The following is a 19927-nucleotide window of genomic DNA, read 5'->3' as shown; positions in this document are numbered from 1 at the left end:
ATGGATGCGTAATTGGTGCAATTTGAGTTAATGGGCTCGTCTCCAGCCTCTTTCTGCAGCAGCAATGAAAACGGGGAGCTCTTCTGTCCAGCAGGGTAGTAAAGTGGGGCACCCTCCACAGACCCCAAAGCCAAGATGTGCCCATTCCTTCCTCCCCGGCACTTCTAGCTCATCGTGCAGGTGACATGAGTTTCCAGGGGCTCAGTTCAAACTCCCTGACTTCAAATCCAAACTTTGGAAACAGAAGAAAGAGAGAACTCTTGGAACACCCCCGCCCCCCGCCGCTCTTTATGGAGGAAACAAACCGCACACATCTGAAGGTGATTAATTGTCTTTATTGGAGGAAAATAAGAAGTCGTCAATCTCGTTATCATTATGATAGAAATCTTGATATGTGTACATGATTGTCAAGGCAGAGAATCATTTGCTACATAGGCCCATGAACAATTTTGCAGCGCCGCAAACCTATGTGGGTTAAACTTCTTGCAGAGTTTGTTACATGCATGGACTAAATGCACAGTTTCCCTTCTTTGGGACAAACGTGTTTTTATGGGAAAATTGAACCAATCACAAGCCTTGTAATAATAGACGCGAGGACATTCCTGGATTCGCCAGTTGTAAGCTTTTGGAAAACATGCTCGCTCGCTGGTGGGAGGGCTCAGAGAAGTGACTAAGGCCAATTAAGAAATTGTTCCAAATTTTATCCTGGACAGAACGTGCCTTTTATGTCATCCAACCTGAAAAGTGGCACTAAGCTAAACGTTCTCTGAAACGTGCTGCCCATCTTTGCGAACAAAGATGTCCCGCAGCCTCTCTGCTGTCGTTGGATGGCTCGTCATACACTCTGACGCCGGGGCCCCGGAGGGAGGGTGGCAGGCTTCTGTGTGTATGACCGATGGCCAAGCGAACAATGCTCCTGTTCCTTCTTTCTCCCTCTGGACAGCCCGACAGCCAGCCCTGCCCCAGGCCCTACCCCACAAATGCAGGGCTGGCACGAGGGCCTGGCAGTCTCTATCTGTCCAGATGAAGGTTTTCCTTTGAGGACTAATTTATTTCGTGTTTGGGGCTTTGGAGTCTCTGGTGATGACTTCTCTCTCTGACTGAAGCCTCAAACACTCCTCTCATTTTCTTTTTTTTTTTCCTGCCCATAAGAAAATAAAATCACCTTTAAGTAAAATAATTCAGTAAATAATCAGAAGACAAATCACCATATGAGAAGTTCCCTGGGGACCAAAAGGTTAAAAAATAGATATGGCAAATGCAGAAGCAGCGTTAGTACAAAGGGTGAATGCAACAGTTTGTCCCTTTGGTGTAGAGAGAGACAGACACCGAGAAGCCATTCCACACTTCACTTTTGTCCACAAAACCAGACCTGGCAGCCACATGCTGCGGGCTTGGCTGCCAAATGCACAGCCTTTGGGTTTGCAGAAGCGGAGCCCCCCAGAGCCACAAGGCCGAGCCACTCCAGTCACAGGTGGCAGGGAAGGCGGGGAAGGGCTGCTGCTCCTTCCGGTCTGATGGTCTGACTCCGAGTGGAGCAGGAGGCGGGCCGGGCCTTGGCCAGCATGCGGGGCCGGCTTCACAGTGGGGCTGGGCTCCGGGGCCCGCGGCCAGGCTGCAGACCGTGGTGCACTGGGACCACAAGTGGGGTACGGGCGGCGGAAGGGGGCGTGCGCTTCTGTCTTCCTTTCCCCTCCGTGCCTGCTGTCCGCGGTGGGCGCTTTGGAGCCAGCTCACCAGCAGACGGGGTCTCTTGGTGTCTTCAGGGAATAAGTCCCGCTCTGAGGACTCTGTCCAGTTCACCTTTTCTAGCTCAACACTTTCAAATCTGAGAACCAAAGGGCTGGAACACTGGTTTGCAAATATCAGGTACACTTGCAGCCCCAACCGAGGACCAGGTGCCCCCCCAAAAGAGTGGTGGGTTACATACAGGTATACATATATTTTTTTTTTTTGAAACAAACTGAACAGTGTTTGGTCTGGAATGTGTTTAAGGAAAAGGCAAACTCTTCTGCCGAGTGTGGGTAGACAGAACGCGGAGGAGTACTGTTTGAGAAGGACATGCAAAGGTTTCGTGCATTGGTTGAAACAGAGGACCTTCATTTAATTGGCCAGAAGTGAGTGTGTGACCCTGGGAAAGAGTACATCTTATTTCTGTCTATGAAATTGGAGGAGCTGCCCTTTGCCAGCCCTGGCTTTTCCTTCACACATCCAAAGGAAACCCTGCTAGTCACGTGGGGTAGGAAGGGTTGCAGTAACCCTGGCTCTCTGTCTTCAGCCCTGGAGCCGTTGTCCCTGTGCGGCTTCCCCAGGGCGAAGAGGCATCGCTGGTGGAGACTCTCGCTGGGCCACAGAGCCTTCATATATTGAGTTATCTCCCCTGCATCTGATCTCTTCTGTTTAAAATTGCTCATAAAATGTCATATCCCATGGGTTAATCAGATGAAGTTGTCACTCCTCGAGAAAGAGGGTCAACCCCCTTTCAGGAGGGGTCCCTGGGGTTCCCTCCGCTTTGTCCCTGGTGTTTTTGACCCTCACACTAAAGGGGAGTTCCTCTCTCCTACCCACAACCCATCCAGGATATGCTGGACACCATGGTAGATAAACGAACAGGAGGAGGTCGGTGCCGGGCAGGTAAACTGAGTCTGAGGGTCCTATGCCCAATCCCTGTCATCAGACAGCCTTTGCTTCCTAAGCGCCGGAGCCCTGGTTGTTTAGCCAAAGCCATCTCGCGTTGGCCCATGCTGGCCTGCTGAGCTTCCTGAACGTCACGCTAACCGCTAGTTGGAGAGCGGGACCCTCTCCAAGGCCACAAGCTCCCGTGCAGGGCGGTGAAGCTGCTCCTTGCTCTTGAGGTGGGATTTCAGAAGTGACCAGAATCATTGCCGTAATCAAGAATACTAAGCCCTGCCTTTTTTTTTTTTTTTTTGCATGCTTTCTGCATAGCTCTTTACAAAGGAGACATGAAAGGGGACATTATCCTTGCTGCTGTCTCACGGGGCTGGAGGCAGTGGGAGATGGGGAGACCTGCCCACTGCAACGGCCATGCGCTGCCTGGAGCTGTGATCAACCTATCAGGCCATCTTCTCTGTTTCTCAAGGGTTCTCCATGGTCCGGTGTGCTTCCCATCGGCACTCCCTGCCCCTCTCGGCTCCAGTGGACTTTACCCTATCCTAACCCAATACCCCAGGCCCTGGTGTGCTCGTGAGGCACAGCCGTGAGCAGTCCAGACTCCGGGGCACCCTGGCTAAGAGCGGTCAGCTGCTGGTCGGTGGGGGGCCCGCATGTGGGCGCACACTCGCTGCTTGTCTCAGACCCACGCTAGCTTTGCCTACTGTCTCATAGAGGAGGTGAAAGCGGGACATGAGGGAGGGACGATTGGTAGGCAGCTGAAGGAGAGACCGTTCAAGGACACGATTTCAACATGTCCTATTCAAGTAGAAAAAATTATCCACTTGCTCCGAGAAGCTTAGGAGACCAACGGGTAGCTTGGGGTTGAAAGGAAGCCCACGATGGGGCCAGTGGCCATCCCTGAGCCTCGGCCACACACTGGTTTCCACAGGGAGTGGAAGCCCGGGGCACGTAGGAGATGCTTGGCTCCTACGGGTGGGATCTGACATTGGCAAGGGGCCTGGGACTCAGCTGCCCCACTTGGCAGGTCTTAACAAAAGGCACATTCTGGGTTCCCTTGCCGAATGATGTGATAATAAAGCATAAATAATACCAAATGTGGTTGAAAGAGAACCTCTCTCCTTCTGCCATGGAGGCTCTCTCAAAGAGCAAAAGTTCTTCCATATGGTATTTTTTTCTCCTCTTCCTAAAACAATAGGAAATGACTGAAGTCTGGTGGCACTGAAACAGTCTTGACTTGCCTGATGTCAAGTTCAACAGAGTTTACTTTTGGGGCTGAAAGCAGTCACTGTCTCCTCGCACTATGTTGTAGAGACCTGAAGTGTTACAGGCCAAGCATGGCCAGGGGCTGGCCCAAACCACAGAGGGGACATCTGCGACAGGCCTCGACTCTCACCTCCCATGACTTGTCAAGTAAGACATACTTTCAAACTAATAGAATAGAACGTGCATCCCGTGTGTCAGCTCTAGGAAATAATTTAATCACCCATCAACTGACGGCATCGAGCACACAGGCCAAAAGGCCGCTAACTACTCAAGCACACGTTACAGGGACCACATCCGGGCAGATGATCACCCCCTGTAACATCTAATTACTTGTTTTCTGATACTGTGGCAATATGAATGCTCCGTTACGCCTGCTAGTAAGCAACACCCCAATAAAGCTCCTGGAGAGCCACCTCCATTTTCTCAGATACTCTTTCTAATCTTCATGCCGTTTTCTTCTGCCAGTAAAGTTGTTGGGCCATAAGGCAGACCCACAGGGACACGTGGCGGGTTTGAGGCCGACGGTGCAAAATGCAGACTCATAGTATTGCATGGGGAGGAGGGTCGAGGGACGCATGCCTCTGCAAGAGAGTGTCCTGGAAGCCCCCTCGAGAAGGGTTTGCCCTGGGTTTCACGCCGCGCTCTGTCCTGCACACCTATGCACCACACAGACTGACAACGTGGCCAGCTTGCCAGGGACATCTCTGGGTTTAGCAATGAAAGTCCTACATCCCAAGAAAGTCTTCAGTCCCAGGCAACCTGGGCCCTTTGGTGACCCCACCATCACAGGTCTTTGGTTTTTCAGATTGCCCTGGTCAGAAGGAGGGCTTCCAGTGCCAGCTGGGCCTGGCGGAGGCCGTCTCTGGCCATCACTGTGGTGGCCAGTGTCCCACTTGCTCGGCAGGCCACCTCTCCTTACCACCCCCCACATGAATGGACTCTTTTCCAAGGCCACTTCCCTCTCCTCGCCTGGATAACATTCATAGAAGTGCCGGGTAAAAATCTGCAGAAACGACTTGTGTCATTTGGAGGCCATTTTGAGTGTAAGATTAGAAATGCATTTTTAAAAAACAGAGAGATTAACTTGAAAACTGCATAGCTGAGAGCGGAGCTTTCTGTGTTACCCTCGTAAGAAATGGGAGCCGAGTGGGGAGTTCCCTTTGGACAAAATGGTGTCTGGTTCCTTGTGGAAGAGATTCTTTTATGTCTTTGCTGGGCATCTCCTTCACAGCACGCGGAGCCTCTGAAGTTTAGCCTTAGTCTCCGGGGGGAGCAGGCTTCTTTATTTCCAACCACTGACAGTGAAGGCCCCTCGGGTCTCTTGTTGGTCAGGGGAGTGCTGGGGGTGGCGGGGTGCTGGAAAAGATTTTCTGCAGATTCCTTCCCAAGGCGGCCCTGGAGACAAGACAGCCACGAGAACTGCGGGGTAGTTTTCTTGAGAGCTGCCCCTCCAGGGAAGGGGAGAGAAGGAGGAGAAATAGAAGTAAAGTGCACTCTTCACCTTGGAGACAGATTCTCGATCCTCTTATTAGAATTTTTAAAAATACCTTTACATTCCCCTTGGTGGGAAAAAAAAACAACCATCTCTTAAAGGTTAACATAAATCTCTACTACTGACAAGCAAAAGATACAGGTCATGGGACTAAGAAGTATAGATCAGAGGGTGTATTTCGTAAAAGGTAAAAAATAAAACCTTAATGCACAATATTTACCAATACTTTAAATAATCCAGTTGAAACCTTCTTTGTCATTAATGAAAAAAGTACAACATAGACGTTACCCATACCGAGAAGAGCAGAAATGACAGGGCTTGGGGGAGAGGACGCGGGAGGTCTGTTCCATCAGAGCTTTTGCAAGATTCGTATGTACAGCACCAGATCCTATTACGTCAGCTCCCTTGAGTCAGTACAGTTTGTGAGAAATGAACACTTCAGAATTGCAGTATAAAATATGGCCGTAAAAAACTTCTGTCTTCCAGTCCTGTGCAGGAAGGCGCACCATGCAAGGTGGGATCGCTCTGGAGTGGCTGGCGGCACTGGGGTCCCCCTTCCCTGGCCCCGCCCCTGGGCCCGCCTCCAGAGCCAGTCACTTGCTTCCAGAGTGCACTGTGGTCACAGTGGTGGGCCTTGGTCTCCGCTCCGCCCCCACTCCAGAGACCCCCGATGAAGAAGAAACGAGACTACAGAGCGTGGAGGGTGCCAGACCTGCAGGGGGACAGTGGACACAGGGGGTCAAAGCTCCAGAAGAAAATACTCTCTCCCCTTTCCCACGGCAGGGTTTGGAGGGGGGGCAAACTTTTACACACTTGACTCTAAATTTTTACCTACCTGTAGGAAAACATTTGCAATGTGTCCTTAAAACGCTTTCTTCTTAGGCCCAACTCTTCCCTCCCATTCTCATCGTGATCAGAACTGCTCTGTAGCTGGAGGTGACAAGGTTCAGCACTGTCGCAAGATCGGTACTGCTAACTGAGCACTTACTATGTACTAAGCTTCAGGCTAGGTGTTGACTACACGCTGTCATTATAAGAAATGTTGTCACCACCGCTCCATGAGTAGAGATTTGAAGAATGAAGAAAGAATATGATCCCCCTTCTGCCCCGTTTGGTGTATGGTCTCTACTCCTGGCTAAGAGGCATCTGAGACACAGAGCGACTGCCATGGGAAATCACCTTTCGCTCCTATTCCAGCAGCCCTGGCCTAGAAAAATGCCCCACAGTCTGCACCACCATGCTCCCCAGGTGCATGTGTTGGCATCAGACAGTCCTGATGTGGGATGAGTCCCCTGCAGCTCAGTTCCAATAGTGCATTTGCCCGTGACCTCTGCAGGTTCCGACAGAGGGAGATCCATGGGTCTGCCACGGTGTGCGGTTGGGTCAGGGGATGCTCATGGAGATTTCCGGGGAAAATTTAAGGGCTCACATTCCCAGATGAGATGGGAAGACTATTTAGAAAGGGAGGGAACCCTTTTCTGAGGGTAATGGGGTGAAAGGTGATACCCAGCGCGAGACCAAATGGAAGGGCCCCATGATCAAGGAGACGAGGGCCACAATGGGCACTATCAAGGCAACTGCTCTGAAGTGGACAGAAGCCACTAGGATGGCCTAATGTGGGATTAAGATAAATACACCAGAGGGTGGTGGGGAATGGGAGAGAGAGATAGGTGAGTGTAAGCAGGCCCTCAGTGATGTAACAGTCCACGCAAAGATGAGGGACCATGCCGTATCCTTACTCTTACTGGACTGCAAAGCCGATGCAGTCATATACTTCTGCTCCAATTACCATCATCCTCATCAAAGAGCAGATATTAAAAGCCAACGAGATCAGGCTCTCATGAGTCTCTGCCATCCCTTCTTCAACCCCTAAGAATGACACACGAGGGCCAGCGAACCTCAGGAGAAGAAGCCCGATCCGAAAGTGTCCGGGCTTTTGTCCAGAGAGACATGGCCGTGCGGCACTCGAGTCACGGAGCTCTCATCTCAAAATGGAAATAACAATACCCACTGTGGTATGAATATCCAATAATGAAACACTTAGAAAAATATTCTTTCAAATCGAATAAGGTCTCCGGGGTACTGGGGACATTCAATGAGACGAGGTATCAAACACCGGGTGCCCGCAGATGCCAGTTCCCGCCTCCCCACCCCAGATGTGTCTGAAATGGCAGGTGGAAAGTTCTATCCTTGCCACATACGCACAATCTTTTTGACTGGCCAAGCTGAGGCTGCTGGAAACGCTTGCATTCGAACTGTCCAGGCTGCTGCCAAGATGGAGTTTCCTCATATGCCTCACGACGGCCGTGGCATTAAATGCTTGCTGAAATTTAAGAAAGGGAAAAAGCAGACAAAATAGTCCGGCTAATTAGAAAAGATTCAGACTGCGTCCGGTCATTCGTCCTGTTACCCCGAGCATTTCAGACATCTTAAAACGCTCTCACAATACTTTAGAAGGGAAGCTCCTCTTGCCCCATCTTCCAAAAACGACTCAAATTTATTGCACCCCTCCCCCCCCTTGAGATGTATTTTGGAGATTTAAACAAATACTTTTCTTCTGATGTCGAGAACATCTAGAATGAATGTAAACCAATTCTTTCCATAATTTTAGAGAAATGACTTTTAGAATCAAAGGCATATTATAATAAGACAGTAACTTAAACAATACTTTATGATGAAGTTTTAAGGTAGTTTTTTATTTTCCTGTTACTGGCGCTTGTGTCCTAATAGTGTTTCCTCAGAATAAAGTAGGTCAGTGGAATTCATTTTGTTTCTGTACAGTCCCTCGGGGCAGAACAGCCAGTTCTTAATTTATGCACACTGATCAGAAGCTAGGGTTTAGGCTTTTCCTAAATAGGGTTTCCCTGGGTTTCCCCTCTCGCTTTCACATCACTTTAATAGAAGTCCACTACTGAAAATTGAAAGTTCCAGCAACAGAAAGGCAGACAACAGGAATTATGTTCTTAAGAAACAACAACTAAATGAGAATCAGCACTATTGCCGGGGAAATATTAAACGACATACTTTATCCCTCCCACACCATGACACCCCCTTTGAGTCTTAATCCTCATTGGTTAAAATTAGCAAGATTTTTCTGGGTGAGGTTCTGGGGATTTTCATCCAACTCGGGTGACGGTGAGCTTTAGAAGTAATAAATGCTCCAACCGCAGGGCAAGTTTCGCTGGAGTGGTTCGACTCACTGGGAATTGAATAAAGCATGAGACTTACTCTCCATTTGCTTTTTGCAAAGTTCTTCCGAATCTGGGCACTGACAGACTCGTGGATGTTTTTGTTGAGGGCTGTGTCACCAGCGATCCTGAAACAGAGGTAAGGATGCTTCTTTATTTTTTTTTTTAAAGATTTTATTTATTTATTTGACAGAGATACAGACAGCCAGCGAGAGAGGGAACACAAGCAGGGGGAGCGGGAGAGGAAGAAGCAGGCTCATAGCAGAGGAGCCTGATGTGGGGCTCGATCGCATAACGCCGGGATCACGCCCTGAGCCGAAGGCAGAAGCTAATCCGCTGTGCCACCCAGGCGTCCCCGGATGCTTCTTTAAAACAGTTTCTTGGGCGGGGGGTGTTGTGACACCAGGTCCTACGCCGCTTTCGCAGGAAAGCCCCAACCCTGAGCCCGTCCTGAGGTTCCCTGAGAGGGTGGCTTGTCGCCCCCCTTCCAGGCTGCGTGGATCTTGTCTGAACGCACACCATCTGTCACCACCACGCTCAAAGTCCTGTCCGCCTTCTCTAGACTCTGAACCCTCCCAGGGATTCGTGGACCTCTCTGCCAGGTTTCCACTCCGTCTCTTTTGACCGGGTTCCTACAATATGAGAAGCCACAAGGCAACATGAATCCAGTGTCCCCTCCTTCTCCCTCCATCTGCCTCTCCACCAGCTCTCTTCTTGTAGCGCTTCCCCTCGCAGGTCCTGATGTTTCCTGCCTGGTCTGACCACCATGTCCCTACCCAGGGCCATCTTCCCAGCTTCTTCCTCCCCGAGGCTCCTTCTTTGTGCCCTATCCAGACCCACTGTTCCGTGGACCTGCTCACACCCGGGGCCCTTCTAGCTCCACTCCAGCAGACTGAAGCTCGGCCACGTTCCTCCTCCATACTCAGTGAGAGGGCGCCCAGCCTCAGCTCACCCCTGCTTGGCAAATCTTCTTCCCTTTCATGTCCTGGAACAGTTCTCAGAATGGCTGGGACCAGATCCACTCTGCACTCAGCTGGGTCCCTGATATCACCAAGCATTAGCTGTTGCTTGTTCTACAGCCTTCTATTAGCAGAGAAGAAGGCCGGTTTGCTCTTCACCTCTGTCCTTAGAAACTACTTAGGAATTACCCCCCTCACCCTACTCCTTCCTCTGTCTGCTTTACCACATCTCCTTCCCTCCCGTCCTCCTCCCTCCTCTCTCACCTCGCAATCTCCAGTCCCACTGGTCACCTAGAGGTCACTCGCTGCTTCTCCCACGCATCCCCATCAACCTCAGCACCATCCCTCTACTACAATTAATCACCTGGCCTTCCCCCCAGTTTCAGAGGAAGCTGTGTTTTGCTCTCATTCTTTTCTGCATTTCGAACCTTCCATATTTTCCCTTTCATTTAACAACTATTAAATTCTAGCTTGGTATCTGATACCTATGAAATAATTTTCTGCATCTTGGAAGTTAGGGGGCAGATAGATGCCAGGAACACTGAAAGTCCTTTCTTCCTGGAAGGTGACCGGTTAGTGAGGAAACTTGTCATTTCCCAGACTCTGATGGTTCTGGACCCAAAACAGCCTGAATGCCACACCCTATGATATCCAACCATTTGGGGACATGAAGGGAAAAAGCTTAGGCCTTATTCAGTCAAGAAATCATCCCCGAGTAAAATATGCCCCCACCCACCCAGCCTTTCACTTTAGAGCTGAAAACATGGCTGCAGAACTGGACCTTTAGTCTGTGCCAGGCTGGGCCTAAGTTTGGAATGCAGTCTGGTATTCCCAGGTAAGAGCGACCCTCGCCCCTCCCAGCAGAGACTCTGTCTTTTTCCCAGCAGGGCTGGAAAGACTTAGACATGAGGATGCTCAGAAACGAACTCAAGGGAACCAGCTTCCATTTCCAACAGCTGCCAGTGGCCCCCTTTCCCTAGACACACCAATGAAATAGAGTAACAGGCAAATCCATCCAAAACAAGAGGAACAAGGTTAGGGGACTCCGAACATCTTTGTTAAGCTTTTCCTTCTAGATAGTTCATGCGAGTGTTTCCTCCTGCACCATTTTTAAAAGCTACATCCTCGGGGTGCCTGGGTGGCTCAGTGAGTTAAGCGTCTGCCTCTGGCTCAGGTCATGATCTCAGGGTCCTGGGATCAAGCCTCGAGTTGGGCTCCCCGTTCAGTGGGGAGTCTGCTTCTCCCCTTTCCCTCAGCTCCTCCCCACCCCACTCGTGTTCTCGCTCTCTCAAATACATAAATAAAATCTTAAAAAAAAAAAAAAAGCTACGTCGTCAGAAAAGAAGGCCAATTCCAACTCATCGGTGGCCAGCACTTTCTTGGAAACAAGCAGGCAGAAGTGGTCCGAGTATGGGGTGCCTCAGGCTGAGTACCGCCGCAGGGCAGAGCCGTGCTCCAAACCAAACAGACCAGTGAGGGGGTCAGGGAGACTCCCTTCTCTGTGGGTTAGCATGGGCTGAGATGTAAGGAAAATGCAAACTTCCAATTATTTTAGGAATGTTCCGTGCTCACTTTCTCTGGTCCTGGGGTATGCTGCCGCTGAGTAAGACCCAGGAGGGCAGACGTGGCCCAGAGGCTCCCACGAGGGCCTCTCCTTAGGGAGGCTGGCCCATGACAGCACACAGTCTTCCTCAAATGGGCCCCATCACGGAAATGCATGTTGTGGATCACGAGCCAGGGAGTTTACAACAACAACGTACGACGTTCTCCGTGCTCAGCGCTATTGGCTTCAGCATTATTCATCAGCGACACTGAAGGCATGGAATGTTAGGACTGGAAGGGACTCTGGTTGTACCTCGATGGTCCTAGGAATTGAACAGTGCCTCCGACCCGGGGAATTTCCTTATAAATTTGTATACACACACACATATAAAGCTATGAACACCCACATACCATTCATGTCTCTTTTGCTTTCCACTTTTTTTTAACAGTTTAAGTAAACTCTACACCCAACAGGGGCTTGAACCCCAAGATCAAGAGTTGCATGTTCTGCCCACTGAGCCAGCCAGGAGCCCCACTTTGCTTTCCAGTTTTAACCCCATGCTAACAATGCAGATGGCATTCACATAAATCACCATTTGAGGGGTCTGTCTGGCTCTCCTTCTCCACACACAAATCATCAAACTCATCTCTCCCTGCCTTCTGGTAGGCTGCTGTACCTCCACAGCTCTGATTTCCCATTTTTCTAGCCACTTGCTCAAGACAGGCTTGGTGATGCCTGTGTGTACCCCCAGACAGGGGTTTCCCAGGCTCCTGGGCTGCTTCCTGATTCCTATGGTCAACCATAGCTTGCTGGCTGGGGCCCAGAAGAGGCGAGGGGTCTCAATGATCACTCAGGAGAGAGCTGCTGGTGCCACCCTGGCCTGGCCGACACACGATGTCCCCCTCCCCCCCCAAGGTGGGAACACAGCCAAGTGTCACCTGGGGCATGGATGCCCAGGAATCATCACTTTGCTAAATGTGTCGATGTAACCAGACAGAGGTCTGGAACAACCTGAACCAGACAAATGAACCCCATCAAGGTGCTTCCCTGTAAGGAGGAATGGGCTCCCATCTGGCCATCTGCCGGTCCCTCCTCATTGGCCAGCAGCCAGCAGGCTGGTGCCTTCTTACCATGCAGCACCACGAAAAGGCAAAGCCTCAAGTGAGAGAGGTGCAGGAAACATCTAGCAAGATGGGCTGACTGCCCTTGACACGGACAGCTTTGAAGGTGGAGCCCTGTCCTGTCCAAAGTGGTCTGTTTTGAGGCCGAGGGAAGATTCTGTGCCTGCCAGAGGCCCTCCTGGCTCCAGGGAGCCTTGATTAAGTCGGAAGGGCAAGTACAGAATAAGAGATCATGTTCTCGGCATAGAATTGACGTGCCAAGAGCACAGCTTCCAGAACGGTGGTGTGGATAAAGCCGTGCTTCCCTGGAATCATGACTCCACTTTCTGCCAGCTCTCTGTTGAATCTGTGCTCTTGGCCCGGGGAATTTTTATATAAAAGAAAGAAAGATATCCAAAATGCAGGCAGTGGGGGCATTTCAGTGATGTTTGAGTCAAATGCGTTCATTTTTACCATCTTCTAATGTTTGACTTCCTGGGACTTTGGAAGAGCACGATGGAAATGATAAAGCACTGGCAGAAACCCAGCTCTGAAGTAAAGAGGCGTCAATCTGTGCAGTTCACAAGCTACTGCATCCTAAGGTGACCCAGGCCAATGGCCCTGAAGTCTCTGTCTCCAGCCCAACCTCTCTCCTGGGCTCCAGACTCAACTCCGGCCCCTTCCTCCTGTTCCACACACAGCTGCTGCTCCTCCCTGCGGGGCATCTCACTGGCCCAGTCCCTTCAACAGCAACCCGGCAATAACTTCAGGGCCCTTTGCCCCACCAGTGCCCTGCCCCAGGCTGTGGCTCCCTTGTCCCTGGTGTGTCCCTCGTGCTGTCCCTCTGATCCCTCCCTTTGGCTCTGGGCAGGCCCCCTCCCCCCTTCTCTGGGTCAGCCTCCACTCCACATCCAGTCTGCATCTCCCTGCCAGTCTCCCTTGGCCCAGTGCCAGCAATCCGTCCCCATCCTACACCTGGTTGAGCTTTCTGAAATGCAAATCTGATCACGGGCTTAAAACCTGTCAGGGGCTCCCACTGCCCAAAGGGAAAAGTACAAATTGCTTAGTATGATGATAAATTAATAGCAACTCATACAGATGGGAGATGTATTAGGTACCAGGTCCTCTTCTTCTTATTTCTATGTGATGTCTCATTCAATCCCTGGAAAAGCCCTGTAGGATAAGTACTGCCGTTATTTATGATCTCAGTTTGATATAGAGGCAGGGCGGGCCCCAGGGCTCAGGAGCTTGCCCACACAGTAACAAAGGGTGAAGCTGGGACCAAAGCCTATGCTACCCCAGCGGCGACCCCCGAGCTCACGCCAGAACCCTGCTGGCCGTGCCTTCCTTTCCAGTCCCTTCCTGCCTTGTTCTTTTGTTCACTCCCCCTCCAGCAATACCAAGTGCTGTGGCTCCAGGACAGACACACAGTTTAGGCTCTGATCATGGCCCGGGCCACTCGCCCTGCCTGGAGCTCCTCTGCCAGACCCCTCAGTAAAACTGACCTTCTCCTTCTTTGGTTTTTCAAAAATGTCTGGTGGAGCAGAGGCTAGGCTGCTGCTGGCATCCTGCCTGTCTTCCACAAAGCAAGGCTGGATGAGTGACAAGTCCTAGAAAGGAAATTGCTTCCCTTCTTCAGAGGTCACTTTCCTCCTCTGTCAGATCATCCCCCAAAGTCTCATACTTTCAGTCTCACACAAGATAAATACGTGCTGGGATGTAACGTACAACAGGATGGCCATGGTCAACACTGCTCTACCGTATATTTGAAAGTTGCTGAAGAGTAAATCCTAAAAGGTCTCATCCCAAGGAAACAACTGTTTCCGGTACCTACATAAGGGGGTGGATGTTAATTACACTTCCTGTGGGAATCATTTTGCAATATACACATATGTGAAGTCATGATGTTCCACACTTAAACTTAAATAGTGTAGGTCAGCTACACCTCAATACAACTGGAAGAAGACAAAGTCTCATACAGCTTTGAAGGATGATTGTTGGTAAAGTAAGTAAAGTTTTAAAACTTTATTGTCACACACTTTGATCTATTGTCCAACATAACCTGCTACAAAATAAAATATCACTTATTTTAAACTTTTAAAAAATACATACGCACAAATCTGCCTCCTTCTTCAGACGCATCTTTCCCTCCCCTTCAGCCATTCCTGTCTTCCTTTTCCTTCTCCTCACAGGGTGGGGCTGAAGAGCATTTATTTTGGAATCTGTTCTGGCTGGAAACAATTGTGGCTTCACCATTATTTGCGCAACCTTGGCTCAGGCTAAGTTACTTTATCTTTCTAAACCGATTTCCTTATTTCTGAAATGGAGACAAAACCTACCTTACAGGGTTGTGATAAAGAAAAGCGTGAAATGATATTTTAACGCAATTAGAACAGTACCTGAAACAATTGGTGCTCAGTAATTGACAAATGTGGTCGTAGATTAAAATACAGATCTTCCTCGACTCACGATGCGGTCGCGTCCCAATGAACCCAGCGGAAGCAGAAACTATCATACGTTGAACGTGCATTGAATACACCAAACCTCCCAAACATAGCTTAGCCTCGTCTACCCTAAAAGTAATCAGAACACTCACTAGCCTACAGTTGGACAAAATCAGCTAACACAAAGCTTCTTTAATGATCGAGTGTTGACTAGCACATGGAATTTCCTGAATACTGCACTAAAGGTGAAGAACAGAGTGGCTTTACGAGGACAGAATGGGTGTCAGCATGTCACCCACTGGTGACCATTGTGATCACATGGCTGATAGGCACTGTGGCTGCCAGTGCCCGGCATCACGAGAGATCATCCCTGATGTAGCCAGCCCAAGAAAAGATCAAACCAGACTGAAACTGGGACCTCGCGAGCGTGCGCGCAGACTGGGGGCAGCTGGCGGTTTTAGAAGCACAATTCAAAACCGGAAGTACAGTTGCTATGGAATGGGGACAGCTTTGGTACCATCATAAAGTCAAAAAACTCATGAAGTCGGGGACCGTGTGTCCGATGAAACCAGCTCATGACACTGCCCTGAGCGGTTGCCCTTTGGAAGACTAACCAGCATGTGACAACTCGGGGGGGAAACACTGTACAGATGGCAGTGGAACAAACAAAGGGCAGTTTCCTAGAGAGCTTTTTAGGGGAATTTCTCCTGAAGCCAAAGGCTGTTTGTTGCCATCATTCTGCATATCCTACCATTCCTGGTCTTAGTTTCCAAATAGACGCTCCTGGTGGTTTAATGAGAACAGCCTAACGAAGCATTTACTATGTTCCAGACATTGAGCTAAGCCCTTCACAGGCACGATCTCAATGATTTCTCACATCATCTCTGTAAATGAGGGATCCTTGTTCTCATTTTAAAGATAAGAAAATTGGGGGCGCCTGGAGGCGCAGTCAGTTAAGCGTCTGACTCTTGGTTCTGGCCCAGGTCATGATCTCGGGGTCATGAGATCAAGCCCCACATCAGGCTCCGTGCTCAGTGTGGTCTGTTAAAGACTCTCTCTCTGCCCCTCCCCTCCACACTCTCTCTCTAAAATAAATAAATAAATCTTTTAAAGAAATTTTAAAAAAATAAAGATAAAATTGAGGCTCAGAGAAGTTAAGCATAAACCCAGAGTAACAGCTAGTGGATTGTGAAACTGGGTTCACACCTAGTAAGTGGTGCAAAAACAAGGTGGCCTCAAGGGCACTGCTGAAAACATAGTAGAGAAGGTCACAAACTATCAATGAATGCCTCTCAGGTTGAAGACGCATTAACCTGAAAAGCATTTTCTTTCTTTCTTTTTTTCTTTTCTTTTAAGTATGCTCCACAGCCAGCCTGGAGCCCAACACAGGGCTGGAACTCACGACCCTGAGATCAGGACCTGAGCCAAGATTAAGAGTCAGAAGCTTAACTGTCTGAGCCACGCAGGTGCCCCGAAAAACATTTTAAAAGGAAAAGAATACTTAACATCAATTCACTTACTTATTGAGCGGTAAGCTCAAGGAATACAATTGCAATCTTAATGCCTCCCTGGAGAATTACCTTCAATAAAAATGGCCCTAAAACACTTCCTGTAGAATGAAAAGCCTACAGCTATCTTTCGCATACTGCACTTGTCAACGGTGCATTCAGGAGACTGTGTCCCCAGGGAAGAGGAGAGTTCAAGTGTTGCCTTGGGATCGGGATGAAAGCCAGTGGTCAGAAAGAGATTTCATGGCTCCACAGTTAAGAACTGCTGAGAGGGGCTTTACTCTGGGAAGGCATCAGGGCGCTCCTCCTTGTGGGTGACTTTTCTTACCATGGGTGCCGAGCTGCTTGCTCACAAGTGTATCTTTTATTTGGATCTTTCTCCATCAGATTCCGGATGAAGTCTTTTGCTGTTTAAAAAGAAAGCACAAGGGGCGGAATCAGTGTGCGGCTGGAGATGTGACAATTTCATGCCGCAGGGGCTTTGGGAATATGGTGTGGAGCACAAAAAACAGACCAGCCCCCCCGCCCCCCCCCCTCGCCGNNCGCCGACCCTAGGGTACGTTGAACACAAAAGGCAGGCGGGAACTGACATTTGGGATAAAGGGAAGCCGAGACTTGGCACTGTGAGAGGGGACAGTGAATGAGTAGGCAGCCACGCCAGGCCTGGGACCCTGCCCGCCCAACTCAAAGTGCTTCCCTTGGGCAGCTGGTGACATCTTCGGTTCAGAGATCAAACATCTTTGTCACCATGTGCCTCTCACTGAGCTCACTGCTGCCTTTGGAAGCTGCTTTGTTGATGTCCCCCTGTGTGTTAGACATCACTGATTCACCAAAATTCCCTCAGCCTCTGCTAAGGCCACCAGGTCCTGGGCAGGCTCTGTGAAGACGCAGCCCTCGAGGAGCCCCCCGCAGCCCACTCAGCCGCCTGCAATGAGCAGGAAATCGAGATGCAACAAGATAAGCTCCGGCAGGGAAGTGCAGAGTGCTAGGAGGCCCAGACAGGGTAGGATCCAGAAGTGGGACCCTGAGAACACGAGGGACTGGGTCACAAACCAGAGGAGGACACCTGTGTGCCAGGCCAGAGACCCATGGCATCGCAGGGCCTGGCAGCTCTCTGCCCACAGGACTGGGCTTCTGGAGGGAAGGCTGTGCCCTCCTGAGCTCAGAAAGAAAATATTCCCCATGCTGCTTTCTCCCTGCAAGCCTTGGAGAGCTGTACTCAGGTCCCAGGTTCTGGAAGACTGAGAGATAAAACAGGCACGTCCCGTGAGGAGGAAATAACACAGATAATAAAATGCGGTATTTGAACAGCTCACAGGGACGGGCAGAGCTTTACCTCATTTATTATTTTATTTGATCCTGGAACCACCCTCTGTGGTAGGGAGGGCTATTGTTACCATCCTGACCTTGAGGCTCTAGAGACGCGTCAGTCTACCTGAGCCTTGGTTTTGATCTTTATCCCCAAGAAGGAAATGGTAAATGTCTCTGGGAACATTTCAGTGTGGCACAGTAGCTGAGACGTGGCGTCTGGGTTCAAATCCCAGCCTGGCCACGTACTAGCTGTGTGGCTTCTGATAGCACCTTCCAGGGCCTCAGTTTCCTTACCTGTCCAGTGGGGATACTAGTAACACCCATCTGATAGGTTGTCCTGAGGACCGAATGAGCTGGCACGTGTGCAGACTTTATGGTGCTCAGCACACAGTAAGCACTCGATAAATGCTAGCTAATACTGTTTTAGTCCTAAACGCCCAGATCGGGGTGTGGCTAAGAGTGGTGGAGGCACTGGTCCCGTCCCTCAGAGTGGCTCCGGTCAGACATCCCCAGCCTGCCTTCCACTTGGCAAGTCAAGTCCAAGTACGTGGCTCATGGAGTTTCCCTGGGAGCCTCAGGACCACTCTGAAGGCCTGTCAGGGTCAAGTGGTCTAGGTGGAAGGGTCCCTCCCCTGGGGAGCCTAGAGACCTACCAGAGTCGGAGATGTCATCCCAGTAGGGGGAGTCGAACTCATATTCTGCCTTGAGGATCTGCTCAAAGAGCTTGGAATCATTTTCATCATAAAAAGGAGGGTAGCCGCAGAGCCTGGAAGACAAGACAGTGTAAGGATCTGCAATGGCCATATACCCACTGTGGTCACGGACATTCTGCCTGGAAGGAAGAGCCGTCTTCACTCCCGTGGAGAAAATGGCACTGTGTGTGTTGCAAATACAACCTGAGCAAAGAAACCACACGTTCTGGGGCAAAGGTGGCATAGAACTAAAGCTGTAATTTGATAAATCGCAGAAAGGTGGTGATCTAAAGCAAACACATATTTAAGTCCACCTTTCTTTCCACGTTATTAACCAGAGCCCCGTATACTCCCAAAGCAACCCCTTCACCTTCTGTGTGTAAAAGCTATCAATCCTATTGTCTGTAATATTGTCCCCAACAGTCGGTGGGTGGGGAACCAACTCGCTACAAGTTGACCTAAAATACACATTATCAACTGACCATGCCCAAACTGGGTATTTGGAAGGTTACAGTTTGGGCCATTACTATCCAATAAATATAAAAGCAAAAATTGGCACAAATCGTAATACTATCACCCCTTTTCCACTGAACCCTTTCAAAATCGATTTTTCGAAGATCATATTGGGATGTTGGTGCACGTGACATGTAGTTCTAGAGATACAGTCAACCGACCAACACAACAGGAGGAGAAATTTTCATTAAATGCCCCCAATGCAATTCTTTCCATGAGACTCTGGGTTTTCACTTCACTTCTGCTTTCCGCTCTGATGTGACCTGTACACTTTGTAGGCGACTGGTGCATGTCTGGACCAAGATTTCCTCATTTGAACGAGAAGGCCACACTAGGAAATTCCTAATATTCTTTCGGGCCTGAAGACACTGTGACTCTGTGACCTCCTCTTTCAATTTGTTTGCATGGCTAGGAGACCTAGGGAGGGATCTAGTACAGGCTCGAGGCCCACGTAGGGCAGGGCACCCGGGAAAGGGGAGGATTCAGCTCATAGGCCTAAGGGATAGGCAGAGCAGAGGTAAGGCTAGATTTTCCAGAAGGCAGGGCACAAAGTTGCATCGTACAGAACCTGGTTCTGGGCCCACGGCAGCCAGGAGGGGGGCCCACAGCAGCCTAGAGGGTGGCCCATGCCGTGGGAGTTCTGCCCCTCAAAAGAGCTCTGAATTCCCCAGATCATCAAACTTTGTTCCAAACACAGCTCCAGCCTAGAAACCTGTTGAATGAGAACGCAGGAAGGGGAATCCGCAGGCCTGTGAGGGGTGAGGCTGTTGGCAAATAAAATGAATAAAGGTTCAAAATGCAAGCTTGGTACCCTCATTCTTTAGCTGCTCCTACTGTGACATATGGTGTCATCAGACACGCTGCCCAGGGGGAAGGCTAAAGATGTTTTTAAAGGGTGTGAGACATCGTGAGGGCCAATAAGATTCAAAATCATCTCTCCCCACAGGATTGATTTAGGGGCTATGTGCCTGGAAAATTTCATTTTTTAAAGATTTGCTGCTTTTGGCAAAATGATTAAGAATAAGAGCCGGTGCTTCTGAAAGCACTGAGGGCATTTTTTACTGCCCAGGAAACCCTGGAGCTGGGAGATGGATATGTAAATGTTTCCCACAATGAGGATTTGGGCTCAATGAAATGTGCATATTAGGAAAAGCAGACAGAGCAAAATGTTGGTTCGTCCTGGAAAATAACTAAATTTTAGATATGTGAGGTTTTTGTTTATGAACAACTGAGTGTGTTTTACTTTACAGTTTGGCTTTCTTTTCAAGGGAAAAAAATCT

General features: G+C 49.7%; 1 protein-coding gene across 2 annotated transcripts in view; it reads right to left on the bottom strand.

Annotated features, from left to right (window-relative positions):
- Positions 1-315: 315 nt before the first annotated feature.
- Positions 316-19927, bottom strand: part of CAMK1D (calcium/calmodulin dependent protein kinase ID) — a 431244-nt gene continuing 411632 nt past the window's right edge. For both annotated transcript variants that reach the window (XM_002928067.4, XM_034643631.1), the window contains exons 7-11: positions 18096-18208; positions 16460-16538; positions 8618-8705; positions 7595-7712; positions 316-6101 (exon numbers count right to left, since the gene is read on the bottom strand). In XM_002928067.4, the coding sequence (XP_002928113.1) occupies positions 5983-6101; positions 7595-7712; positions 8618-8705; positions 16460-16538; positions 18096-18208 (517 nt within the window). In that variant the 3' untranslated portion in view covers positions 316-5982. The remainder of the gene's footprint in view (positions 6102-7594; positions 7713-8617; positions 8706-16459; positions 16539-18095; positions 18209-19927) is intronic.

This window comes from Ailuropoda melanoleuca, chromosome 15, assembly GCF_002007445.2.
Source record: "Ailuropoda melanoleuca isolate Jingjing chromosome 15, ASM200744v2, whole genome shotgun sequence".
Lineage (NCBI taxonomy): Eukaryota > Metazoa > Chordata > Mammalia > Carnivora > Ursidae > Ailuropoda > Ailuropoda melanoleuca.
This window is presented reverse-complemented; position numbering and strand designations above follow the sequence as displayed.